Consider the following 20,186-nt stretch of genomic DNA (forward strand, 5'->3'; position numbering starts at 1 on the left):
GCAGGTTTCTTCCCTTAGCCTTTGAATACGCCATTGTAATGCCTTCTGGTTTATATGGCTTCTGAGGAGAAATCAGCTATTAGTCTTATTGAAGAGACTTTGTACATAACTCGTGCTAGCTGCTTTAACATTCTCTGTCTTTTGGTCGCTTATGATGTATCTAGACATGGATCTCTTTGAGTTTATCATGCTTGGACTTCCTTGAGTTTTTCAGATGCACAGTTTAACAGGAGTCCTTAAATTTGCCAGTTTGGGGCCATTATTTCTCCAAATACTTTTTCAGTCTTTTTCTCTCTCTCCATCTCATTATGTGTATAACAGATCGCTTGAGGGTAATCCATAGGACTCTGAGATTCTTCTGTTGACCTCTCTTCATTCTTTTTTTTATTCTGTTTCTCACACTGGATAATCTCAACTGACCTATCTTCACCAAGTCACTGATTCATTCTTCTGCCGGTTCAAATCTGACATTGAGTTTTCTCTAGAGAATTTTTTAATCTTAGTTATTGTACTTTTCAACTCCAGAATTTCTATTTGGTGATTTTTATAATTTCTATCTCTTTTACTGATATTCTCTATTTGGTAAAACACTGTTCTTATACCTTCTTTTAATTCTTTGTTAAATTTTTGTTTATTTATTTGTGGCTATGCTGGGTCCTCCTTGCTATGTGGGTTTTTCACTAGTTGTGGTGAGCGGGGGATATTTTTTATGCTATTTTTTAAAAGTAACTTTTCTAAACTAATTCTGTAAACTCTACTGAAGTTCCCACTCAACTAGCTTAGTGGTAAGCTAAGATATAGCTATCCTTAAACATCTATAAACAATAAATCTCTCAGTCTTTGCCAAGGCATTATGTGCATAGAGCCTTCAACACTGTATGTAGGGAGTTAAAATTCTGCCTTAGCCTTTCCTTCCTTCTTGTCCACAGCCTTAAGGGTAGGCAATGGTTAAAGGTTTCAGGTCTTTCCTAAGCATGCACACAGGCCTGTGCACATGTGTAAGTCTTCTAGAGTCCTAGGAATATGCCAATGCTTTTCAAAATATCTATGGATATCTCATCTTCAGTTTTTCCTTTAAAGGAGGCTCATACACACTGGATAGCTCTGAGTAAGGTCAAATATAGACAAATCTTTTGAGTGGAGTCTTGAAAGAGGACTAGTTCTGTTCTACTTCCTCCAGTACTGGAACTATAGGCTGATATTTTTCAAGATTCTCATTGAGCTGAGTGTAGGGATGAGAACAGAGTAAGTTAAAATGCCACAAACTTACTATTCTTTATCAAGGTTCAGACATTTTTCTTCAATAAATGCTAACTACAAAGGCTACTAGACTTTGGTTTATTTCCAGAGTTTTGGAAAAGTTGTCTATAAAGTTTTGCCAAAACTCTGTTGCTTTTATCACAGGGTAAAATTTTTCATGCTACCATTTTTTTCTGCTACAATTTTTCTCTGCCATTTTTTGGCTGTAACTTCTCATCTTTTTAAAAAAATTCCAGCCAGTTCTCTCCCCATGGCTTTTTGCTCCTATTGACAGTTAAGTATTAGTAGTATGTACATTATTTAAATGTCTCTGAATATAAAAATAACATCTATACTTCATATTGGTATGAGGTATAAATGTCTTTAAAAATATACATGGTACCTATCTTCACAGAACTTACTCTCAAATATAACTGGAACCTTGTTACTATTTCAGTGTTACTAAGACCCAAAGAATGTATTTCTAACATCTATCTCTTTCTTTCATTTCAGGGAATATTGTCACCCTGCTTATTTAACTTATATGCAGAGTACATCATGTGACATGCTGGGCTGGATGTAGCACAAGCTGGAATCAAGATTGCCGGGAGAAATATCAATAATCTCAGATATGTAAATGATACCACTCTAATGGCAAAAGGCGAAGAAGAACTAAAGAGACTCTTGATGAAAGTGAAAGAGGAGTGAAAAGCAACTTAAAACTTAAGATTCAAAAAATTTAAGATAATGGCATCTGTTCCCATCACTTTATGGCAAATAGATGGGGAAACAATGGAAACAGTGATAGACTTTATTTTCTTGGGCTCCAAAATCACTGCAGATGGTGACTGAAGCCATGAAATTAAAAGACGCTTGCTCCTTGGAAGAAAAGCTATGACCAACCTAGACAGCATATTAAAAAGCAGAGACATTACTTTGCCAACAAAGGTTCATCTAGTCAAGGCTATATGGTTTTTCCAGTAGTCGTGTATGGATGTTAAGAGCTGGACCATAAAGAAGGTTGAGTGCCGAAGAATTGATGCTTTTGAACTGTGGCACTGGAGAAGACTCTTGAGAGTTCCTGGACTGCAAGGAGATCAAACCAGTCAATCCTAAAGAAAATCAACTCAGAATATTCATGGGAAGAACTCATGGTGAAGCTGAAACTCCAATACTTTGGCCACCTGATGTGAAGAGCTGACTCATTAGAAAAGATCCTGATGCTGGGAAAGATGGTTGGATGGCATCACCAATTCAATGGACATGAGTTTCAGCAAGCTCTGGGTAATGGTGAAGGACAGAGAAGCCTGGCGTGCTGCAGTCCACAGGGTCCCACGGGGACACAAAGAGTCAGACACAACTGAGTGACTGAACAACAATAGCAAATCTCTTTCTTTGTGAGATTACCTTTGCCTTGTGTTTTTGTTTTTAAAAGGATTTTATGAGTTCAATAGTTTACTCATTCTCAATTGAGACATTTTTTGGCCCAAATATTTGCAGTGGTTTATGACTTGCCCTCAGCCCCAAACTCTAGTTGGATCTTCCATATATATCTACGGAAACACAAAATACTCTTTAGACAGAAGAGTTTCAAGGCTTTCATCTAGGGTAGCTCTACTGGTATAAGAAAGTGTTATTTTCTATTGTTAATTCCATCCACTCTTAGAACAGATGGAAGAACATGAAACAATGACAACCTCAAGTATATAGCTAACAGATCTCTTCTTGTCTAATTGATGAATTCAGTACCTTATTTATAGGGACAATATTTCTCATGATACAACGTCCATTCCTGAGTCACTTTCTCTTCCCACTACTGTCACATTTTTCTCAAAGTTAATGTCTCCAGAGGGAAGAGTTAGGGATGTAAATGAATAGAAGTACACAGGAGACCTCAAAAATACTGGAACACTTGATCAGATTTCTGTTGGTACATTTCTGTCTTCTGAATTAGGGGGCTGGCTGAAAGTGAGACTGAGATCAAAGATTTTCCTACCTACAATCAATTAAGTGAGCTTATTTTATTTCTGGTAGCCATTAAGTGTCTTTTTAAAATCATAGCCATGCAGGTAGTGAAAAATTCTTTCTGGATCTTGGTTATAGGCTTAACAATCAATCCTAACATTGGCATCACGGTGGGAAGTCAGAAGCAGCAGTAACAGGGGTTTTTACCTCAGTTACTGTTAGACACTAGTTTGGTTTTCTTAAAATCAAATCTGTGTAACACCAGGGACAACTACTTTCCTTTTAATTTCTACACACATAACGATGTGTACTGACCAATCATGAACAATTCATATTTAAACTGAATCAAATCATCTCCTATGGACCAATCAATACGTTATCCCAATAATCAAAACCCCACATCCTACCAACTCAGTATACGTATCTTGTAATTTTCCACAGAAAATGTTTATTGAGCTCCTCCATGGGGTGCTATTCACTTTCTAAATCTACAGTTCTCTTGTGGTGATCTCATACAGGTGCTGTGGGATATTTTAAAATACTAGGGAAATAGTGATACTTAATATATGGTGTACACTACAAATAACCAAATCCCATGGACAGAGGAGCCTGGCGGGCTACAGTCCATAGGGTCACAAGTGACTTAGCACACACAGCAAATACACTACAAAAACTAGCACCTAAATGTTTCAACATGAGATACTGCTACATTCCTTTCAACGCTGTTGTATCTTTGCAGAGTTGGGTTTTTGACTGTTTCTGTAACAAAAATAGTAAACAAGAGTGGTTGTGTCCCATTTTATCTCATGGTTTGAGAAAGCTTACAGTGCCCAATAGCTGCACATATCTCAGCAGTAAGTAATTATGGTATTTATGAACACAGTAAAATATTTTCTTTCCAACACAAAACAAAACAAAACAAAAACCTAATATTTTTGCTTATTAAGTTGCTAGATCAAAACAGTATTTTTATGTCTAATAACACAATAGCTTAGTATTTGAAAAAAATACTTCTTGTAATTCTATGCTCTTGATGACTCATATCCACATGATGATGGGGAAAAAGATCACCCAACCAAAAACTAAGGACACTGTGAACAGAGAAAACTTGGAAACCTTTGTCCTAGATGGAATCCACTAACCAAAACATGTAACTGTTCACACAATTTTCTTGAAATATTTATTAAATGTTTGAGTGTACACAATATATCTGACCAGCTAACTCATCTATCTGAACCAGAGACTGATCAAAAATAGTTCCATATTTCACTTAAAAACTAAATAGCAATGAACTTTCATATGTCATACCTGAGTGTGAGCTCTCAATGGTGGTGTCTGATTTGGAATCCACAGACGAAGGAATCTGTGTTAATTGTGGAACATAGTACATCTTCGAACTACCAGAAGGCTTATATGGCAATAGTAAAGGCTGGCCTAAGGAGATAAAGATCAGAATAATTATTAAGAAAACATTTATTAACTAACTGAATACATATTAAGTACCCTTCAAGATTCCTGGGACATATTCATGAACTAGCATTCTAAAGGAGATAAACAGTAAACAATTAGCACACTAAATAAGTAAACCAACTAGTATTTTCATAAATTATTAGTGATATAAAAAATTAGAAAATGCTGAGGAAGATAGGAAGTACTGCAGAAATTGCAGCAGCATGAGGTTTAAATAGATTGGTTTTAGCATCTATTCCAATATACAGCAATCTATTCAAATGTATTTCTCTAGGAAATACTTTACCTTACACTGAATCCAAACCTGGTCACTCTTAACCCCTACAACTTAACTTTGGAGGTTCTGCCGCTAGAGTCAGAGAAAATAAATCTATTATATGTGGCAGATTTTCAAAATAAGTTTTCTATTATAAAAGTATAAATTCTCAATATTAAAAAAATATACAAAAGTAAAAAACACAAAGTTCTACTCTCAAAGATAGCTATTATTAACATTTTAATGTATTTCCTACATGTCTTTCCTCAGTATTTGTTTACATAGTTGTGTACAGTATATATAACTTGGGCTTCAGTTTTTCCATTTTACATTAATACAATTTCCATTTTATTTCACAGCTTCACATTTTTAAAAAATCATTATACTACAAATTAAGTGTATTTAGCCCTTCTCCTAATATTAAAAATCAGGGGTGAACTACATTTTCAATAATTGAGAATTCTGTGAAAAAAGACTTCCTGTTTATAGCATACCTATTATCCCCTGCTGTCCCATATCACATAGATTTTATGATTTCAGAGTTAAAAATTATGTCATTTATAAAGTTGTTTTATTATCAACTATTAAAATTCTTTCTAAAATGTCTGTGAGAGTATAATAATTTGATCATTATAGAGGATGAAGTCTTTTTCTATATACTTTTCTTTCATGATGTGGTAGAAACACTCAGTCTGTAACAGCATCTTTTTTTTTTTTCCCCTTTATTTATTTATTTTTTCAGTGGGTTTTGTCATACATTGATATGAATCAGCCATAGATTTACACGTATTCCCCATCCCGATCCCCCCTCCCACCTCCCTCTCCACCCGATTCCTCTGGGTCTTCCCAGTGCACCAGGCCCGAGCACTTGTCTCATGCATCCCACCTGGGCTGGTGATCTGTTTCACCATAGATAATATACATGCTGTTCTTTCGAAACATCCCACCCTCACCTTCTCCCACAGAGTTCAAAAGTCTGTTCTGTACTTCTGTGTCTCTTTTTCTGTTTTGCATATAGGGTTGTTGTTACCATCTTTCTAAATTCCATATATATGTGTTAGTATGCTGTAATGTTCTTTATCTTTCTGGCTTACTTCACTCTGTATAATGGGCAACTATTGAGGTCAGGTGCCTAGAGCTCATGCACCGCGATGAAAAAGTAGCCTCCATTTACTGCAACTAGAGAAAGCCTGCGAGTAGCAACAAAGACCCAGCATAGCCACTAATTAATAGCCACTAATTAATCACAGCACGCCAGGCCTCCCTGTCCATCACAAACTCCGGAGTTTAGTCAAACTCATGTCCATCGAGTCGGTGATGCCATCCAGCCATCTCATCCTCTGTTGTCGCCTTCTCCTCCTGCCCCCAATCCCTCCCAGCATCAGGGTCTTTTCCAATGAGTCAACTCTTTGCGTGAGGTGGCCAAAGCATTGGAGTTTCAGCTTCAGAGTCAATCGTTCCAATGAACACCTAGGACTGATCTCCTTTAGGATGGACTGTTTGGATCTCCTTGCAGTCCAAGGGACTCTCAAGAGTCTTCTCCAACACCACAGTTCAAAAGCATCAATTTTTCGGTGCTCAGCTTTCTTCACAGTGCAACTCTCACACCCATACATGACCACGGGAAAAACCATAGCCTTGACTAGATGGACCTTTGTTGGCAAAGTAATATCCCTGCTTTTTAATATGCTGTCTAGGTTGGTCATAACTTTCCTTCCAAGGAGTAAACGTCTTATAATTTCACGGCTGCAATCACCATCTGCAGTGATTTTGGAGCCCCAAATCTATTTCCCCATCTATTTGCCATGAAGTGATGGGACCAGATGCCATGATCTTAGTTTTCTGAATGGTGAGCTTTAGGCCAACTTTTTCACTCTCCTCTTTCACTTTCATCAAGAGGCTCTTTAGTTCCTCTTCACTTTCTGCCATAAGAGTGGTGTCAACTGCCTATCTGAGGTTACTGACATTTCTCCCGGCTATCTTGATTCCAGCTTGTGCTTCTTCCAGCCCAGCATTTCTCATGATGTACTCTGCATATAAGTTAAATAAGCAGGGTGACAATATACAGCCTTGACGTACTCCTTTCCCTATTTGGAACCAGTCTGTTGTTCCATGTCCAGTTCTAACTGTTGCTTCCTGACCTGCATACAGGTTTCTCAAGAGGCAGGTCAGGTGGTCTGGTGCCTAGGCATCCCATTAAAACACTCCATCAGCTACTGCTAAAATTTATCCTCGTCATTACTCTTCTTTTTCAGAATTTTCTTTGTTATTCTCCATTATAAAATTTAAGATCAATTACAAAAGTACAAAACAACAATTTTGCTAGAATTTGAGTACAATTATGTTAAGAGTATAAATTCATTTGGGAACAAATGACATCTTTACAATATTCAGTTTTACTATTCAGAAATATTTCATCCCTTCTTTTAGTCTACTGGTCATTTCTTTTCTATCCCTACACAGTGAAAGTGAACGTGAAAGTCAAAGTCACTCAGTCGTGTCCAACTCTTTGCGACTCCATGGACTATACAGTCCATGGAATTCTCCAGGCCAGAATACTGGAGTGGGTAGCCTTTTACTTCTTCAGGGGATCTTCCCAACCCAGGGATCAAACCCAGGTCTCCAGCGTTGCAGGCAGATTCTTTACCAAACGAGCCACAAGGGGAGCCCAAGAATACTGGAGTGGGTAGCCTATCCCTTCTTCAGCGGATCTTCCTGACCCAGGAATCGAATAGGGGCCTCCTGCATTGCAGGTGGATTCTTTACCAACTGAACTATCAGGGAAGCCCCATTCCTACACAAAGATCCTATAAAATTCTTGTTCAGGTTATTTCTGAATATTTTATGTGGTGTATCACATATGTGAATAGAATTTTGTAGACAGCTATCACCTTTGATCAAACAGACCAGCTTCTTCAGTTTATCTTTAGAGACCATGATTTCCCCTTGTATCCTGTCATTACCTCTAGATGGACTCCTATTACACATGTCTAGTTTATAAAAATCACTTGATCTTAGCCAAAAGGCCAAGAAGTGATACTCGAGACAGAGTCTGATAGCCCCAGGAATAAGAACTCCCTCACTCTGGACACAACAACAACTTTTATATTACTTGGAATTACCACTCCATCATTCTGATGATTTGATATGAAATCCATATTACTAGTACCCTGCTTCCAACCAAGAAGCTGACTTCAGAGTGAAGGAAAGGAGACAAAAGGCTGATGCCTAAAGGAATTCACTGTTCTCATCACCAAGTCTGATCACCCACAACTATGGTAAACTAAAAGAAAAAAGAAAGTGAGTGAACAATTCACTGAAAACTGTTGTGGCACAAGCTGGTGGGTATCACTTTCTGAGGCTGGAATGCTAGCTTACAGAATATGGCACATGCTCAGAACCATATATGGTTCTGATACTTCTATCCCACAGACAGAATGCACGTAGTCAGGAAAAAAGGAAGGCGCCTTTAAAAGCCTTTTCTTTCCATCTCTGTGACTGTGCTTTGTTAGATGGAAGATCTTAGAAATAAGGGAGAGGCAATTCTATCAAGAGACAGGAGCCATCTAGTCATTTTACATTCTTTACATCACTGAAACAGTGCAGGCAATAGGGGGTCAGTCACAATGTTGACTAAACTATGACTGACCTTAACTATCAAGGAGAAATAAGGTTACCTTAAAAAAAAGACAGTCAAAAGGAGTCTGGCTAATAACAAGGGGACCACTTTACCAAGCTTGGTCATAGAAATTAACAAAAACTATTTTAAACTTAGATGTGTAGGGCTAGTGCAGTCTTCGCCTACTTAGGACTACTTGTACCACTGCAGCAAGTAAAAACCCAGCTAATGAGAACCTGGCTGAATTCAAGGGGAACAAAGAGATGTATAGAGGATGGAAGAATTTAAATAATAGAAAAAAACAGGCTATAGCCTTCACTTCTATTTGGACATGCTGGAGTCATCATTGTTAGAATATCGATTTATTAGTTTTCTTCTTCTGTCGGTGTATGTAAATTTTGCTCAAAGTTTGCAGAAAATGGACAGTAACATTTGGGCAGAATTAGAGTGGACCGAGAGCAAAAATGGCTATCACGTGAAGATGGAGAATTCTGAGAGAGACACGTGAGTTTTTCAATTGTCAACGAGTTTATATGTATGGATGCAGAAGTCTTAAAGTGTGAACTGCCTATCTATGGGGGAAGAAGCCACTATACAGCAAATAATAATTATTCCTGGAAGAGAAAAAAAGGACTGGAGAATGGTAAAGAGAGTTCAACCGTAAAATTTGCTTCTTCAAAAAACTTGAAATTCGAACTAAATGTAGACATACAGCATATTACCCTTAATTTAATTCAGAGCAGTGGACACCCAATCATAAATTTAACTTATTATTCTGTATATTTTAAAATATTTTTGAAAATTTTATGTTTAAATCCACAGTTAATCTTTTATTGGTAAACCAAACAATATTTACCTTTTAAAGTAGTCTTTTCTCCAAGTACCTGTATGTAAAGGTAAAACTATATAAACTGTGGCCTCTATACAGACTGATCCATATGATGTCAGAAGAGGTATAAAATACACTTTCATAGTTGCATTTCCTCTCTTGTGCTTCTGCCACCAACATGAGAACACAGAGCCAAGAGTAGGCTGGCTTTCAGAACAAGGCATGTAGAACAGACCCAAAGCATTTTTGCATCCTGATGCCAAACTTCAATTGACTAGTAAGCCCATGAGTGAGAAGAGCAAATGTTTGCTGTAAAGCTCTGAGATTTTTGAGGTTCTTACATGGTATAATGGTGGCAATAGGTAACTGACACATTAAAGATTTATTAGACTATACATTTTGGGGGTTTATTTTTATATTACAATAAAAATGTATGAGAAATATAACTATCTCAACATATAAATGTATTTATTCAAATTAAATTCAGTGCAATTTAAATTCAGAACAAAGCAATTTTCTTTATACAGTTAAAGTATATCCCCCCCAAAAAGCAAAAAGAAATAGAGCAAAAAAAAAAAATAAAGTATATCCCATCTTTACCTACAGACACATAAACTTTTTGCATAAGCAGGAAAACTTAAAATTTATTTTGAATAGATTTGTATAAGTTACTGGATACTTTAAAATTAGTAATTTAAAGCTTCCAGTTTTATTTAGAGAAAGAATGGGAACTTAACTTTCCAGTTACTAGTCTGAAAAAGAAAATAGCTTGCTATAGTTCTGAATGTTACATAGTATAAGCACTATCAAAATATCACTGTCAAGACAGCATACAAACACCCTAAATGTAGACCGTACGGTAGAGACTGCTAGCTGTTCACCAAATCGCATTTCTTCTTCATCCTGGAAAGCACAGTTAAACTAGCCCTAGTCAGTGGAAAGTGATCTGGGCCACTCCCAGGCCCAGCCCGTAAGGGCCTCCCACACGTGCACCTCCATGGTTTTCATCCCTTGCAGGCGACTCTGACGGTGAATCCAAGGCTCCACATTTTAAAGACAGCAGGGTCATAGCCAACCTGGGTCCCTGGTCAATGCTTCACAGCAAGAAATAGACTGGTATTGTGTTTGCAAAATCTGTTTAATATATTATTCAAAATGATAGTTAAAAAAAAAGTCAAATCAGTCGCCTGCCTCTCTTAAATTGAACCTCTACAGTTTTTCAGCTTTCATGAACTACTTGCACTCTTATGACAAGTTATTATGAGATGAAAACATGTCAACCACAAGTAGCATGCATTTCACAGAGGTTGTTAACTCCAATAGAATAGAAATAAAAACATAATAAACTATATTCTCCTCATAGCTATGAAAAACAAACGATATAATCATGTACAGCCTAGTGATTAAAATTAAAGTCAGATTTTCTAACTAGAAAGACTCAATCAAGAAATTTCTTAATTACACACGAAAGTTGGTAATATGACCTAAAATGCAATCATATTCTCTTACCATCTGTACCATGAGGAACAGTAATCTGCTGAACTGAAGATGATGAAGCAAACTTGACAGGAACATTGCCCGACTTCTGTGTATTGAGCTCTGGAATTTCATGTCCACGATCTTCAGCACTGACAAAAATTTCAGATGAAAATGTGGCTTTACCTGGACTTTCTGTTGTTATCTGAGTGACTGCATCAGATGATAATTTTCCAGAGAAGGGAGAAGACAGCGTCTTAATCTCCTCTGGTGATCTGAAAAAAAAGAGAAAGGACACACAGGTCACATCCCTGGCTTATCACAAATTGTTACTTCTTTCCAAACATCACTTCAATATTTTGTGGAGACACATCAGACTCCAATGGTTAAGTTAATTCTGCAGTACCCTTTGCTTTTTTAGATACTTATTACAATGTGATCAAATTTATTTTAAAACTGACTTTTATTTTCAATTCACAGTACTATTTAATAACGACAAGGTCCTTTTCAGTTGAAGTGAAAATATATCCATTCAAAAATAAAGTTACTGGAAGTACACTATAAATTAGGAAAGTATGCTAAACACATAGAGTGTACAAAAACAAACAAGAAATAAAATCTTTCCTCAAAAAATTTATATATCAGTGGGGAAACTAGAGATTTTTAAGGTTTCAATTATGTATAAAGATTATAAAGAATACATATTAGGACATAATAAATAAATGACTGTATAAACAAGTAAATAATAGGAGGGAGAAGACAAATCATGCCAATAGAAGAACCCCATGAGTAGGTAAGCCCCTCTTGCCATTAACCTCCTCTGTAAGGAGGTGAAGCTTAATCTTCTCCTTAAGTCCAGTCCTGAGCTCACTGAGTTCCAAAGAAGAGAGCAAAAATGGGAGAGAAAGTAACTTTACAGTGGAGAAACCTGGCAAACACCATGTTATCCAAGTGATGATGGTTCACATCACCAGTTGATATCATGTGGACATTACATATTTTTTGTTATGATGCGGTGAGAATTCACCTATGGTATTCTTTGCCAAATCCCAGAACTCCAGTCCAATCATGAGAAAAACATCAGCCAAATTCAGATTGAGAAAAACTTCACAAAATGTCAGATCAATATTCCTCAAGACTGTCAAAATCATGAAAAACATGGAAGGAATGAGCAACTGTCATAGACCAGAGAAGACTAAGGAGACATGAGGACTAACTAAATACAATGTGATACACTGGATTGGGTCCAGTATATTGGGAACAGGAAAAGGTCATCAATGGGGAACACTAGTGAAATCTAAAAAGAGTCTGTAGTTAACAGTAATATATAAATGTTAGCTTTTTAATTTTTAAAAATATACTATGGTAAAGAGGTTAACAGCAGGAAAAACTGGAAGAGGAGTTAACTGTTATGTTTGCATCTTTTCTACAGATTTTAAATTATTTGAAAATAAAAAATATTTACTTTTAAAAAATGTAGTAATACTGGATTTCCCTGGTGGGCCAGTGGTTAAGAATCCCCCTGCCACTTCAGGGGACATGTGTTCAATTCTCGAACTGGGAGGATTCCGCAGAGTGGGGTGACTGGGCCCATGCCACAGCTATTGAGCCTGTACTCTGGAGCCCGCAAGCCACAACTAGTGAGCCCACAAAAGAAGTCACTGCAGTGACAAGCCCAAGCACCAAACGAGAGAAAGGCCCCACACAGAAACAGAGACCCAGCACAGCAAAAAAAAAAAAAAAGAGTAATGCTCTATTGTATCACACTGATGTAAAATATCACATTTTATATCTGGTTTTGTATCACAAAACCAGAAGAGCTTTTAACTCTCTATCCTTTGTCTACTAGTCACTAATTAAAAGGACAATTATGAGAAATGAAGTAGGCCCATCTCCCTTGTGTATATAGAAGCAAAAACCCTAAAATGTTAGACAACCAAATGTACAGTGAGTGAACGAATGTCTGTGCGTGTGTGAATCAATTTCTAACAAGCTGGTTAGAAGTGCAAGGTAAGTTAACATTCAAATATCAACAAATATGATTCACCACATCAAAAGGAAAAAATGTGCATGATCATATCAACATAGATAAAACATTTGATGAAATTCAATAATGACGTATGATTAAAAACTTGTAGCAAAGGGAAACTACAAAAAAATTTAGAGCCACGATCCTATTATAGTGAAATGTGAAAAATGTCCACTGTAGCATTAGGAACAAAATAAGGATGCCAACTCTTACCTTCTCTATTCAGTATGTTAGTAAAAGTCTTAAATGGCATTAGCAGTAAGGCAGGAAAGAAATCAAAGATATAAGGATAAGAAAGGAAGAAATAATACTGTCACTTTTCACATTTGATATAATTAGGGATACAGAAAATCAAAACAATCTATAGATAACTTATAAAATATGTTACGTTTTCAGAAGAGTTACTAGATAAGAGAACAAACTTTTAAAAATTCCCCTATATTCTTTGGTATCTGAAAAGTTATACAATTAAAAACGAAAAGATATGCAATGTACATTATCATCAAAATATCAAATACCTAAGTATTAAAAAGATATAAGAACACTAAACAGAAAACTATTGATAAATCACAGAGAGAAATTAAAGGTGGTCTGAAAAGGATTTCCACTTCCATTTATGACATAGGTACACCTCATTCTATTGCACTTAACTTTATTGTACCTTGCAGATATTGCCTTTTTTAAAAAACAAATTGAAGTTTAGTTAGTAGTAATAGTAATATATAGTTAATAATAATATGTAAATGTTGGCTTTTTAATTTTTAAAAATATACTATGGTAAAGAGGTTAACAACAGGAAAAACTGTGGCAATCTTGTGTCAAGTAAGTCTACTGGTGCCATTTTCCCCAACAGCATTTGCTTACTTTCTGGCTCTATGTCATAATTTGGTAATTCTCACAATATTTCAAACATTTTCATTATTATACTTGCTACATGATCCATCATCAGTGATCTTTGATGTTACTATTGCATAAAGATTACAACTTTCTGAAGGTTCAGATGATGGTTAGCATTTTTAAGGTCTACTTGTAATTAACATATGTACATTATTTATACATAATGCTATTGTACACTTAGTAGACTACAGTATAGTGTAAACAAAACTTTTACATGCACTGGGAAACGAAAAAATTCACGTGACTTGCTTTACTAACATATTCTCTTTATTGTAATGGTCTGGGACCAAACCTGTATCTCTACAATATGTCTGCACTAGGTGGCCACAGAAAATCACTCCTGTTGCAACAAGTAAACAAAATTGAATAAATTATATAAACATTATAGTTTAAAAATATCATAGAGCTACAGAAGCAATCAAGAAACAACATCAACTAATATGCTAGAAAGGGACATTTACAGAGTTAAGGCGGGGGAGGGGTTTGGTGTAGGAAGACATACTCCTCTGGAAAGAGAAACTACCAGAGCTTTTGTTGAACTCATTTGCTGGCACAATGGAGTGAAATCTAGCAGAAAAGAAAGTCAGGCTGATGGGGGACTGAGTCAAGAAAGCAGAGTGAAATTTCCTGCACAGTCATAGAACTAATGAAACAGAAATCCCACTAGATAAAGGGGCTTGTGACAAACATTAGGCCTCCTCCACAAGACATCTGCCAGTTTCTGAACCTACATAGGACAGGAAGCTAAACAACTAATACTTGAGAGAAAGACATTTCAGAAGTGACAAATCCAAGACCAGGAGATGACTGAGGCTCAGATCATGAGCTCCTTTTGCAAAATTCCGACTTAAACAGAAGTAGGGAAAACCATTAGGCCATTCATGTATAATCTAAATCAAATCCCTTATGATTATACAGTAGAAGTGACAAGTAGATTCAAGGGATTAGATCTGATAGACAGAATGCCTGAGGAACTATAATGAAGGTTCGTAACATTGTATGTAGGTGGCGACCAAAACCATTCCCAAGAAAAGAAACGCAACAAGGCAAAATGGTTGTCTGAGGAGGCCTTACAAATAGCTGAGAAATGAAGAGAAGAGAAAGGCAAAGGAGAAAGGGAAAGATATACCCATCTGAATGCAGAGTTCCAAAGAATAGCAAGGAGAGATAAGAAAGCCTTCTTTAGTGATCAGTGCAAAGAAATAAGAGGGAAAAAACAGAATGGGAAAGACTAGAGACCTCCTTCAAGAAAATTAGAGATACCAAAGGAACAGTTCATGCAAAGATGGGCAGAATTAAGGACAGAAACAGTATGGACCTAACAGAAGCATAAGATATTAAGAAGAGGTGGCAAGAATACACAGAACTGTTAAAAAAAGAAAAAAAAAAAGGTCTTAATGACCTGGATAACCATGATGGTGTGGTCATGCACCCAGAGTCAGACATCCTACAGTCTGAAGTCAACTGGGCCTTAGAAAGCATTACTATGAACAAAGTTAGTGGAGGTGATGGAATTCCAGGTAAGCTATTTCAAATCCGGAAAGACAATGTTGTTAAAGTACTGCACTCAATATGCCACCAAATTTGGAAAGCTCAGCCTAAATTATCCCAGCGTAAGTAAAGAGGCTTTGACCCAATTAGTAAGAAATTAAAATTAAAATTAATTGGTTGGCACCGACAAATTGGATTAACAGCATATGTATACACAAGCAACAAATAACTAGAAAATAGAAAATCTAAAATACCATATACAAAATTATCATAAACTAAAACACTGAGGAATAAATTGAATGAAAAATGTGAAAGTCTACGCAATGAAAATTACAACATCTTACTCAGAGATATCAAGTAAGTGGCGGGGAGGGAGGAAGGGGAGAACATGTTCATGCTTGAGGGGGACTCCAGTATTACTAAGATGTCAACCATTCTCAAAATGACTATAGATTTGATGCAATATTGAACAAAATCCCAGGAGGAGTTTTGAAGAAACTGAGAAGACTATTCTAAAATTTATATAGAAATGCACAGAACCTAAAATAGAAAAAAATAATGTTGAAAATAAAATAAGGTTAGAGGACATAATCTGATTTCAAGACAATATAAAGCTACAATAATAAAAACATCATGGTATTGTTGCAAAGACAGATAAACAGTTCCAAGGAACAAAGCAGAAACTTAAAAATAAACCCCCATATAAAAGGTCAATTGATTTTTGACAAAGGTGCCAACTAATTCAATAAGGAAATAAATAACTATTTCAATGATGATGCTGAAATATCCAGTAAAAGAAAATGGTCCTGAATTATGTAAACTACAGTATGTACAGAAATTAATTTGATACACATGAAAGACATAAAAAATAAAGCTAAAACTATTTTCATTTCTAGAAAAAAATGTGGGAGAAAATTTCATAACACTGGCTTAGGCATCATTCTTAGACAAGACACAGAAAAGTACCAACCATAAAAGAGAAACTGGGTGTCCATCAACAGATGAATGGATACAGAAGATATTGTATATACATTTATATATACAATAAAATACTCAGCCATAAAAACAGAATGAAATTTTGCCACTTTCAACAACATGGATGGACTGGAGGCTATGATATTAAGTGAAATAAGAGACTGAGAGAAAAAAATGTCATATGATATCAATTATATGTGGAATCTAAAAAATACAACAAACTAGTGAATATAACCGGAGAAGGCAATGGCACCCCACTCCAGTACTCTTGCCTGGAAAATCCCATGGAAGGAGGAGCCTGGTAGGCTGCAGTCCATGGGGTCGCTAAGAGTCGGACACGACTGAGCAACTTCACTTTCACTTTTCACTTTCATGCGCTGGAGAAGGAAATGGCAACCCACTCCAGTGTTCTTGCCTGGAGAATGCCAGGGACGGGGGAGCCTGGTGGGCTGCCGTCTATGGGGTCGCACCGAGTCGGACACGACTGAAGCGACTTAGCAGCAGCAGTGAATATAACAAAAAAGAAACAGACTAACAGATACAGAAAACAATCTAGTAGTTACCATTGGGGAGGGGAAGGGCAATATAGGAGTAGAGGATAAAGTGGTACAAATTATTATTCATAAAATAAGCTACAAGGATATAATGTACAACACAAGGAATATGGTTAATATTTTATAATAACTATAATAAATGAAGTATAACCTTTAAAATGGTGAATCATTATACTGTACACTTGTAACTTATACAGTATTATATATCAACTATAATAGAAAAAGAAAAATTAACACTTGATTTCATAAAACTTAAAACTTTTTCTTCATGAAGCCACCAGTAAGAAAATGAAAATCAAACCACATTCTGTGAGGAAATATTTGCAATACACAGAGGGTCTGTTATCTTGAATATATTAAAAATTCTTAAAATCATGACACAATCCAATGGATAAGAGTGAACAGATACTTCATAAAGATATAAAAATGGCCAAGCAGCACAGAAACAATACTCAGCATCATGTGTCATCAGGGAAAAACAAATTAAAACCACAATAACATATCATTTCACATCCACATTTAGAATGGCCAAAATAAAAAATAACTGGAAATACCAAGTGCTGGCAATGGAATTTGCATATGCTGTTACTGAGAACAAAAAATGATACAGTCGGTTCCAGTTTCTGATAATCAATCATAACCCATTCTGTCTCTTCCACTAAGTGAAGCTATAAAACTGAGACAGAGTACATGGAGCAGTTATTAGAAGACTTTTGAGAAATAATAGGAGCTGGCAATTTGATTTACTGGTACATCTGAAGTACCAGTAAAACAGAGAAGAGTTTATCACTGTTCCCTTTGGTATCCAATGACCTGAACTCAATAGAGTCTGACACTTAGAAGTGGACATCAGTACAGACAGAAAGACCTCCAGAAGAAGCCTTCTATTCAGGCATGAGAAGTGGAATTGGAAACAGTGTGAAAATCCCCCCTTTTCTTTTCTTTCTAGTAATCTCAAGCAATCAAGTGATTACATGGTGGCAGCAATACAGCAGTAACAGGAAGTTTAAAATTCTGACGGAAGGACCCCCTCCTCTTCCACTAGAGGAGGTGTGGTCTCAAGAGGGTAAGGCAAATCTGTGATGATTTGTTTTTCTCTGTACTGAACCACTTGGCACTGACAGTCACAGGAGGCACACAAAAAACACACAAAAGAAAGGGCTGAGTTAAGCCCCTGCTTTCTGTTCTGAGGACCCGAAAAGGGGAGCTCAGGGTGAAACACATAAAGGAAAGCATCTATTATAATAGTTAATAAATACTGACAGTACTACAAGGTGGTGAGGATGGAGAGTAACTGAAACATTTGTACACTGCTAGTGGGAATACAAAGATACAGCTACTCTGGAAAAACAGCATAGTTTAGTTCTAACCAGTTCTTGTAAAGTTAAATACACACACATACCACATGACTCAGCAGCTCTAACTACATACACACACACACACACACACACACACACACACATTCTTATTTTTTTAGCAGCTCTAACTATAATCAGCTAAAACTGGAAACAACCCAAATAATATTCTTTAAGGAGTCAATGTACATAGATAAACTGTGGTGTTTTTTTTTTTTTAACTTTTTACTGCTTTATGCTTGTAAAAAGTAAAAAAGTAATTAAAAAGTAAAAAACTATTGATTCACAAAACAAGATGGACAAATCTTAAATACACTTTGTAAAGGATGCCAAACCTAAAAGGCTATTCTATATTTTATGATTTCATTTACATGACACTCTGGAAAGGCAAAACTTGGACTGAGAGAAATGCTTCGTATGGAACTGTGATGTGGATTAATCAAAACTGATAGAACTAACCTTTTAAAACAAAAAGTGAATTTGATAGTATGTAAATTTTAAAAAAATTAACCAAGTTATTGGGGCAAGATGGAATATAGGATGTAAGAAATGAATCTAACAGTATTATAAGTGAATCATACCATCATGCTAAAGCATTTAGGGAAGAAAATAACTAACCTGGGAAACAGCAACAATGTCTGGACTGAATACTATACATAAAAAACCTGTACATAGTTGGAGAATTTGTTTCTCACCCGGGTATGGGATAAGAATTCTGAAACTATATATACTAGGGTAAATATACTGTAGATAATGAGAGCCATGTTTATCACCATTGGAGAAAGAAGTTTATAAATAAAAGAAAAAAGCTAGAATCAACCCCATGGTTCTGGACTAGTTGGAGGTATCAACACTGACCTGTGATTTTTAAAAAAATACACACACATAAATACATACACACATTACAATCAAGACGAAATGACCATAGATGTAGACACATGTGTGAGTTTATGCCTATAATCTTTAGCTTCATTCACTCAGCAGGGCAAGAAGCAGTGTCATCCTACTATGTCTTAAAAAAATCAAAACAGAAAGCAAAACATATCTTGAAACAAATGAAACTGTGAACAAAACATATCAAAACCTATGAGACAAAAGCAGTTCTAAGGACATTTATAATGATAAATGCCTTCGTTAAGAAAAAAGAAAGGCCTCAAATAATCTCACACCTCAAGGAATTAGAAAAAGAACAGACTAGCCCAAAGCACACAAAGAAAGGAAATAAGAAAGATCAAAGGAAAAAAAAAAGGATCAGAGATTAGAAAAATAGAAAACATCAAGATTAAGAAGCTAATTTTTGATGTTAGACAAAAATGACAAAGCTTTAGCTAGAATAAGGAAAAAGGACTCAATCAGAAATGAAGAGAAGACATGACAATTGACTCACAGGATCATAAAAGATTATTATGAACAGTTATATGCCAACAAATTGGATAACCTAGCAGAAATGGATAATTTCCATTATCCATAAGATACATACAATTTACCAAGACTGATTCATGAATAGAAAATATAAACAGACCAATGGAGTAAGGAAATAAAATCAGCAATCAAATCTTCCCAACAGATGGTTTAAGTGGTGAATTCTACCAAATGTGTCAAAAAGAAATAATACCAATCCTTCTCAAACTTGTCCAAAAATTGAAGAGAGAGGACCACTTGCAAACTCATTTTACAAGGCCAGCATTACCCTGATGACCCAAAGCTAGGTGAAGATATAGAAAACTACAAACTTCTCAACAAAATATTAGCAAAACGAATTAAACAGTGCATTAGAATTATACATCAAGATCAACTGGGATTTATCCCTGAGGCATAAGGATAGTTCAACATATAAAAATAATCAATAAATGTGCCACTTTAATAGAATAAAATATAAAAATCATATGATTATTTCAGTAGATGCAGAAAAAGCATTTGACAAAATACATCTTTCTTGATAAAAACGCTCAACAAATTGGGTATAGAAGAAACATCCCTCAACATAAGAAAGGTCATGTATGACAAACTCTCAGCTAACGTCAAACCCAA

General features: G+C 35.9%; 1 protein-coding gene across 10 annotated transcripts in view; it reads right to left on the reverse strand.

The window, feature by feature from the left end:
• The window catches only part of ALMS1 (ALMS1 centrosome and basal body associated protein), a 202,481-nt gene that overhangs the window by 61,059 nt on the left and 121,236 nt on the right, over positions 1-20,186 (reverse strand). For all 10 annotated transcript variants that reach the window (XR_006269379.1, XM_043468172.1, XM_043468173.1 and 7 more), the window contains 2 exons: positions 10,888-11,129; positions 4,513-4,638 (listed from right to left, as the gene is read on the reverse strand). Coding sequence is in view for 9 of the 10 variants with exons in the window: in XM_043468172.1 (XP_043324107.1) it covers positions 4,513-4,638; positions 10,888-11,129 (368 nt within the window). In the remaining variant the exon portion in view is untranslated. The remainder of the gene's footprint in view (positions 1-4,512; positions 4,639-10,887; positions 11,130-20,186) is intronic.

The sequence above is a fragment of the Cervus canadensis genome, chromosome 5 (genome assembly GCF_019320065.1).
Source record: "Cervus canadensis isolate Bull #8, Minnesota chromosome 5, ASM1932006v1, whole genome shotgun sequence".
Taxonomy (NCBI): domain Eukaryota; kingdom Metazoa; phylum Chordata; class Mammalia; order Artiodactyla; family Cervidae; genus Cervus; species Cervus canadensis.